Genomic DNA, 8,860 nt, shown 5'->3' on the forward strand with positions numbered 1-8,860 from the left:
TACGAGGGAAAAGTCATTAGAGAGGTATATAGTGCTGTCATGGCTCTAGTGCACATGATCTTAGTCTGCCTCATATTCATTCATTGGAAATATCTTGTTGAGAGCCCACTAAGGTCTTGGAGAGTAACTACAAAAACAGTAAGACTTAGTCCCTGACCTGGAGGGGTTTAGTGGACTCGAAGAGGGAGGAGTGATGGGAGGAGGGGTTCTCATAGGCTGATCTATGCCAAGGCAGGGGAAGGCTCAGAGACAGCCAGGGAGCAAAGATACCTGAAACTGTGGCCTGGAAGTTTCACATTGTAGTTCTGCCCTTGTCTCCTACTGGCTACCACATCATTAATGCTGTCAGGGCACCAAATATGTCTTGGCCATGTTTGTATGGCCAGTACCTGCTAGTGATCCAGTATGGTGCTGAATGAATGACTAGTGAGGGATGGATGGATGGGTCGGTAGATGAATGGGAGATGGATGATGAATGAATGAGTGAATGGGTAGATGGAGGCATGGTGGATGGATGGATGGATGGATGAATGAATGAATGGGTGAATAAATAAGAGTGGTGATTGATTTTAAAAGCCCTTCCATCACTGCTTTGGGCATCTCTTCACAGGCTCCCTGGAAATGAACCTCAATAGTTTCCCCCGGGCAGCCAAGTCTGCCAAAGCCTGTGATCTCAGCAAGTTTGAAAATGCGAGTGAGGAGAACAAGATCTCCATATTTCAGCAAAAGCGTGTGCGGGGCTGGTGGCCTTTTGCTAAGAGCAAAGAGCTCACGGTAAGTGACAGCTGCAGGAGGAGGGGCCGGGGCAGGGGAGGCAGGGAGCATTAAGCCGTTTAACTGAGTAATTTTGCAAACTTCAGGTGAAGTGCTTTGCAGTGAGTGACACGGAGCCCTGTCGGGCAAAGGTTCTGCTGAGAAGCACGAATTTTGAACACTATAAATGCATTAAGCTGTCCATATTCCAGCATACTTGATTTAATAGCTATCCCTTCAGGGTGGTTTTCTGTCCCTTTGGCTTGAACTTATGCCCCAGGAATTAGTTCCCCCCACCACACACACACTCACAACATTTCGTAAAATTGTGCATCAAGTCCTGGCTGATGTAATCTTACGTAAATACCTCCTCCTTGCGCCCTCAAACGCGAGTCTCCATTTAAAAAGTGGCCCGTCCTTTGGAAACGTCCTCGAGAGAGTGGCCGCGGGGAGGGCATTGCCCCCGTCCCTGCTCTGCCCCTCGTGCTACTGCGTGGCTCACACAGGAATTCAGACCTTTCACAGACACTGGGAAGACCATTTCTTCTGCCCTGTCCTACAGCCGCCTCCAGGGAAGAGCGTGGCTTAGTGGTCGGTGAGGTGGGGAACGGGACTGGGCTGCATCATGGCTTCCTTTCTCTGTTGCTGACCTCCTCTTAGCGGGGGCGGGGCATGTTCTCCCCTCTGCTCCTGTGCCCAATGGCAGAAGCACATCCAGGTCACATCTGGACCTTTCTTCTAGCAGATCTGGATAGAAAGCTATTTCTCCCTCCCCCTCCCCCTTCTCTCCCTCTCCTTTCTCCCTTTCCCTCTCCTTCTCTCTCCCCCCCTCCCACTCCCCCTCCCCCTCTCTGCTCCTTTCCCCCTCTCTTCTCCCTTTTCCTCTCCCTCTCTCCTCTTCTCCTTCTCACTCCCCCTTCCTTCCCCCTCCCCCCTCCTCCTTCCTCTCTTTCTCCATCCCCCTCTCCCTTCCCTTTTCCCCCTTCCTTCTCCCTCTCCCTTTCCCCCTCCCTCTCCCTCTCCTCTAGGGGCCCAGTGGATACGAGGCAAGGATGTCCTATGAGCCTGACTGCTGAATGGCAGCTGCCTGGTTTTCTTGTGTCCCCTGAGAGTTTTCCTCTCCCTCCATGCTCAGTGTACCCCCCTGATTGGTGGAATTGAATGAAGGGAATGAGGCTCATTCTTCTCCATCCTCCTAAGTACTTATTGAGGGTTGGCTACATGCCACCCTTGGACTCAGTTCTGGCTCACAGCTTAACACATAATAGACCCTCGAACGATTGATGAATGGATGAATTCAGAAACCAAGTTAGCCTGGCCTCTGCCCTCAACCAGCTGAGAGTCTAGAGAGCAGAACAGATGTAAAAACAGTGCAGTCCAGCACTAAATATCCAAAGTGTTCCTCACAGGAAAGAAAGAGAGAGGAGGGAGGGATCTGATTCTCACTGAAGGGCAGAACAAAGCAGGATGAGAAGGTGAAAATCGCCCAGTAGCAAAGGACTCCCAGCACCTGGATCCGGTTTCTAAATGCCAGTTTGTGCTGAAAGAAACCAGGCATCTTTGGAGAAATGGCTGACTCCGGGCCTAGAGAAAACACAGGATGTGTCTGGGGCATCTCCTGGTGACAGATAGGACAGTTTGAACATCCCAAAAGAAAATGCCTGACTGAACACAGCCTCTGCTCAGCCTCCCCCGCATCCCTCTCCAGGCCTGGAGAAGTCTGAAGCCATAAATAACATATGCAGAGATGATAAATCTAGTCTTTTCAGGACCTTTCCTTCCATCCAGAGGGGTCATTAAGTTAATAGTCTCTCAAAAGATCATCCTCCCCACCCCTCCCCCCAGCTCTGATTAAAAATTACTTTTGGGGCTATGATTAGCTTAAGACCTTCACATGCTGCTTAGCTGAGTGCTGATGACTGAACGCTCCGTGTGGAGAGGGGGGATGAGGAGCGGCATTGACCGGGATACGTCAGTAAGCACCTGGTCAGTAAGCACCTGGGCCTGCCGCCTGCGTGACACCAGTCAGTGCTGTCGGGCCGCTGTGACTCCGTGCCTGGGGAAGAATTCACTTTATAATCTCTGCCTCTCTTTTTTTTAAATTTAATTTAATTTTTTTATTAAGTTATTATTTTTGTACATATACCAATGCCCCCCCTCCCCAGAGTTTTGTGTCCATTGGTTGTACTTATATGCATGTATACAAGTCCTTCAGTTGATCTCTTATCTCCCCCATATCACCCCAGCCTCCTCGCTGTAATTTGACAGTCTGCTTGTTGCTTTACTGTATCTATATCTATCTTTTGGTTCTTCAGTTTATAATGTTCTTTATCATCCATAAATAAGTGAGGTGATGTGGTGTCTCTCTTTCATTGACTGGCTTGTTTCACTCAGCATAATCTCTGCCTCTCTTTTCTTGACATTTTTATTTTCCTGAGAGAGTATGGGTCCTTAGGACATCTTTGGTGTTTTCTGTATGGGCAGGATATGCTTCTCATTAAATCATGTGTTTCTATCCATGAAATAGTGACAAAGGTAGCAACTATAATTGTTGTTGTTGAGAGTATTACAGATAATCTTCCATTTTCCCCCTTAACCCAGCTCCCATCCCACCCCAGCTCTTCATGCATTCTTGTCTGTGTCCACGGGCTATGCATATAATTTTTTAATTTGGTTAATCTCTTCCCACCCTCCCCTGCCTTCCCTCTGAGATTCTGCAGTCTGTTCCATGCTTCCATGTCTCTGGACCTATTTTGTTCACCAGTTTATTTTGTTCATTGGATTCCACATATACAAGTGAGATCATGTGATACTTGTCTTTCTCTGACTGACTTATTTTGCTTAGCATGATACTCTCCAGGTCCCTCCATGCGCCTCAGAGGGTAAGAGATCCTTCCTTTATTACAGCTGCATAGAGTTCCACCCTGTAAATGTATCACAGCTGATGGATAGCTATTGTAACTAATGCTGCTATGAACATAGGGGTGAATATATACTTTCTGATTGGTGTTTCAAGATTCTTAGCATATATTCCCAGAGATAGGATGGCTGGGTCAAACGGCAGTTCCATTTTTAATTTTTCCACAGTGGCTGAACCAGGCTGCATTCCCACCAGTCGTAAATGAGTGAATAAACAAGAAAGACTATTATCTTTTGCAGAGGTCCTGTCTCATTCCTTGATAATCCGAGACTTACATCGCAAGTGTAAAATAAAAGGGTAATTATAAAACAGTAGGGACAGTAAAAACAGTGAAGGATGATGGAAAAGCCACTCAGCAGATACGGAGACACACCTATTTCCTCTTGAGAGTCATAGAGAAGAAAGCAGATTTCAAAAGGTCCCGCCAGTTAAGTAAGCAGCCCCCTTTCTAATTATTGCAAGTTCCTATAATTAATATTTCTTCACAAATTAAATGACTACAAATTAAATAGCACATGTGACAATGTGCTGGTGTACATGTGGGATTCCCTCCTTTCACAGGACTCAACAGGAACATCATTTCAGGGCTTTTATTGTCCGTCATAAAGATGGCTTCTCCCAGGACCAAACAAGTAACAGGATTTCTCAAAATAAAGCAGCGAGGTAGTCAGAGTGCTTCCTGGCAATCTCCCACAGGATGCACTTTTCTAGGAGGTTGGGGATGCCCCCGCAGGCCTTTGTGGCCAGAAGCTGAGCTTTGTCTTTGTGTAGGGGAAGGTGGAGGCCGAGTTCCACCTGGTGACTGCGGAGGAGGCGGAGAAAAACCCTGTTGGGAAAGCGCGGAAGGAGCCAGAGCCCCTGGCCAAGCCCAAGTGAGTGGGGTCCTGGGTGGGAGCATGGGACATGGGAACGGCCCTGTGCACGCCCCCTCGCAGGGGATGGGCCACTGCTCTAGACTCTGGGCCAGTGGTGGGCGAACTGCGGCTCTGTTGACTAATGAGTTTGCTGACCACTGACCTAGACTCCCGATTCCAGTAATTACAGGCTGTTGCTGTTGCTGATTAAGCCCCTATCCCAGTGGTCGGCAAACTCATTAGTCAGCAGAGCGGCAAACCAAGGCTCGTGAGCCTCGTGTGGCTCGAGAGCCGCAGTTTGCCGACCACAGCTCTGAGCGGGCGAACTGAGAAGCCAGGAGGCAGCCAGTAGGCGCCTCCAATCCACATAGCTTTTCGTTTCTATTGAAAAATATTCTAAAAACAATACAGAGGCAAACGGAGAAGGCTTGTGTCTGTAACACTACCACAAAAGCTTTTCTAGGAGAATTTCATATTCTTTATTCATTTTTTTATGTGAATGTCACATGAATTTTTTTCTATTTGTTCTCTGGTAATGCACACAAAATTGTCTTGATGTTTCATGCATGCTTTGCTGAAAAGTTCTGCTTTGTTGCCACAGTTGTCATAATTAGAATTCTTAATGGTTATGCAATATTCCTTAATAGCCACAATTGAATTGGTTACCATCCCATAATTGAATATTTAACATATCTACCTTTTTTTTCACTATCATAATAGGAAAATGTTTTCCCTTTATGAATTATTATTTTAAAATAAATTCCCACAAGTAGAATTACTAGAAGAGTTACTCTATTCAATTTAATCCATGATTATATATCAATTAAAAAGTAAACATATACAGATATGAGATATGTGTACAAAATACTCTTTCAAATTATATTTGTGCTATCCCTCCCCAGGAAACAAGTGTCCCAAGATAAGTGGTCCTTTCTCAGAGCCTACCTTTTATATATCATAGTGTTAGAAACTTATTTACAGATTAATTCACAATTATTTATTGCATTCCTACAGTGTGTACCTACTATGAAGAACACTGAAGAAATATAAGACATAATCTCTGGCCTCCAGGAGCCTTCAAGCTGTGTAGGGAGAACACACAGACTCATAAAATAGTTACCATAGTGAAGAAGACAAACATGTTAAGTTCAAAAGGGGCTAAGTCTAGTGAGAAGTGATGGGTAAGGCAGGAATTAGAAATAAAGGGATCATTATGGGCTGGGGTGATCCAGATGGGCTTCATGGAAGAGGTGAGGCTTCAGCTGGTCAGGATAGGTCAGATGGAAGGCACTCAGATCTCTGTCTGGGTTCTAACTAGACACTTGCTTTTCTCTGGACCAAACTATAAATGATGAGGAATCATCACTGCCCCAAATGCTAGATTGCTTCTGCTTTAAGGCAACACAGTCTTCTCCGGTTGCCAGGCTTCTCCTTGTGGGGAAGTGGGAGTCTGAAATTCTCCCCGAGGTCTAGAGAGTCCTACATGTGGACATCATGGCCCCCTTCCTAATTTCCTCTCGCTTCTCTCTCAGCCGTCCAGACACCTCCTTCTCCTGGTTTGTGAGCCCCTTCAAGTGCCTGTACCACCTCATCTGGAAGAATTACAAGAAGTACATCATCATCGCTTTCATCCTGATCATCCTCATCATCTTTCTGGTCCTCTTCATCTACACCTTGCCTGGAGCCATCAGCCGGAAGATCGTTGTGGGCTCCTAGAGGGTCATGCAGGACCGGACCCTCCCTTTCTACACATCCTCTCCTCTTCCTCACCTGTCCATAGAGAAGGCTGCTCTGTCAGGCACTGTGCTGGGCGCTAATGGGATGGACCCAAAGGGCCGAAGAGCCAGTCATGTGTCCAGGGACAGATCGGCCCTTCTTGGCGGAGACGGGAAAGGAGCAGCCCCTCCTCAACCCTCCCTGCCACCACCTCGCACACGTAAGCTTCCAGTCGGGTTTTCAGCCTTGGGCAACACGGAATAATCCACGGTGACCCTCACGTTGACCTAGGGGAATGTTTTCTTTATGGAACTGGTTTTATTCTGAAAAGTTTAATTCTGTGTCTGAGATTTTATTTGGAAGTACTTTCTTTCAAATAAAAATTTTAGGGCAAATAAACCTATCCCATATATCTTAAGCTTGTTTAATCCTCACAGCTTACAAAGCACATTTACTTCTTCAGGCTGCAAAACCACTTGGAGAAAAATTCATACAAATCACCTAAAATATTTCATTGTTGAAATTCCCATCTAGAGATGAGATGAGGCTGGTTTTCCATTAAAGTCAACACTTGCGAAGCCTGCGATTGGCGGTGGCAGTAAGTTCTGGAGAAATCCATTTGGATTTATGTTCTATGGCAATTTACAAGCGGGAATCTTGTGTATAAAATATAATTTTGAGAATGTGTGTAGAGGCAGGGGCAGAGCCCGAGTACCAGTAAGAATTCTCTTCAGCCAGGGACATAGCCCCACCAGATAGGTCCATAGATCATGACCCCAATGACCACCGTTGGCACCATTCAGCACTTAGTCTTACCACCACCTGTGGTGGTTCTGGCAGGCTCCCAGGCAGAGATTCATTTCAAAAGCAGTCTTAGAAACAACAGCCTATGCACTTGTCAGATGGGGCCTTTTTTTTTTTTTTTCTTTTTTTTTTTTAAAGTGAACCTTGGCTCTTCCAATCTGCATCTGCTGCCCATCTAAAGTAGAGAGTGAAAGTGAGGGGCTGGTGTTCTCTGTTAAAATAAGGGAACAAAGGAATTGGGATGTTTAGCCTCAGACACAAGTAAATATGGCACCACTTCTTCTTTCTCTCATGAGGGGCTATTTGGTGGAATTGAAGAGTCTTGATTGGGGTTCCTCTCTTGATCCCAGAAGTATGATGGCTATTGTTTTCTTTAGCTAGCCTGGCACATAGGTAACTGTTCTAAAATAAAGGATGTTTACACCGAAGCCGGTTTGGCTCAGTGGTAGAGCGTCGGTCTGTGGACTGAAAGGTCCCAGGTTCGATTCTGGTCGAGGGCATGTACATTGGTTGCGGGTGCATCCCCGGTAGGGGGTGTGCAAGAGGCAGCTTGTCGATGTTTCTCTCTCATCGACGTTTCTAGCTCTCTATCTCTCTCCCTTTCTCTCTGTTAAAAATCAATAAAATATATTAAAAAAAAAAAAAAAAAAAGGATGTTTACTTCCACATGCAAAATCATTCCAGAATGTTTTTGGTTCATCAAAGAAGTGTGATTTTAAACTTGGTGTTATTCACTGAATTCTGGCCCTGGATACTCAAGTCCTAGTAAACATGATGCCCTATTTTCCCAAAGTGCTTGGAAATAGAGCATTGATGGCCTTGGCCACGTTTCCTAGTGGGATTAATTGTGTAAGGTGTGGAATAACATCTCCAATAATGAGGTAGTCAAAAATACTAGAGGGCATGTAATGTATACATTGAGTACATTGTAAATTTTAAAAGATAGGTTAGAAAACTGTATGTATAGAATGATGTAAAAAGAAAATATTATCTACATGCATAAATAAAATGTCTGGAGGGATATGCCAAAATGTTAATAGTGATTATTGTTTAAGTGGCTGTATCTTTTTTTCCTTCTTGTTTGTCTGTTTCTCCTAAAACTTTTAAAAATAGAAATGTACCATTTTTAATGTAAAAAGTTCAATAAGTATGTTCATTTAAAAATATTTACTGGGTTTCTCCTATGTGCTGGGCAGTGGGGGTGCAACAGAGATAAGAAAAAGACTGCCATGAATCTTGCATTCTAGTAGTTTCTCAAACTATTGTTTTGTCTCCAAATTATGGGGTGTTTAAGAAGAGCACCAGGTAGGGCATACGTTTCATGCATGAGGTTTAAGAAAAAGCACAACTAGAACATTTCATTTTATTATTGAATTTATTGGGGTGACATTGGTTAATAAAATTATACAGGTTTCAGTTTATAAAAAATATGTAGACTCTGACATGTACAAACAGGATTCCAGCATTTGTGATTTACTAGAATGGTGGCTATGTGAGGACAGGGATTTCAATTCCTTGTCTCTCTGCCCCAATGACCAGCATAGAATGTGCACATAGTAGAAATTGAACAGATATTTGTTAAGTGAAAAAGAAAAGCACAATGTACACCTGTGTTGTTCAAAAAGGAAAAGAACACTCTTATTTTAGGATGGATTTGGAAGAAAGGAGTCATACTTTCTGCTAGATTCTGGACAGTGAAATGACAAGTCAACTCTAGATAAAGCAATGTACCTTGTTCACATCCACAGTAAAAACAACCTATACATGGACAATCCTTTCAAGTTAAATAGAGCTCATCAACTTGGCTTTAATG

General features: G+C 44.5%; 1 protein-coding gene across 3 annotated transcripts in view; it reads left to right on the top strand.

Annotated features, from left to right (window-relative positions):
* FER1L6 (fer-1 like family member 6) overlaps positions 1-7,463 on the top strand; it is a 118,936-nt gene extending 111,473 nt beyond the window's left edge. For all 3 annotated transcript variants that reach the window (XM_036437216.2, XM_036437215.2, XM_045581508.1), the window contains 3 exons: positions 611-774; positions 4,445-4,545; positions 6,060-7,463. In XM_036437216.2, coding sequence (XP_036293109.1) covers positions 611-774; positions 4,445-4,545; positions 6,060-6,243 — 449 coding nt within the window. In that variant the 3' untranslated portion in view covers positions 6,244-7,463. The remainder of the gene's footprint in view (positions 1-610; positions 775-4,444; positions 4,546-6,059) is intronic.
* Positions 7,464-8,860: the final 1,397 nt, after the last annotated feature.

The sequence above is a fragment of the Pipistrellus kuhlii genome, unplaced genomic scaffold (assembly GCF_014108245.1).
Source record: "Pipistrellus kuhlii isolate mPipKuh1 unplaced genomic scaffold, mPipKuh1.p scaffold_m20_p_14, whole genome shotgun sequence".
NCBI classification, from domain to species: Eukaryota; Metazoa; Chordata; class Mammalia; order Chiroptera; family Vespertilionidae; genus Pipistrellus; species Pipistrellus kuhlii.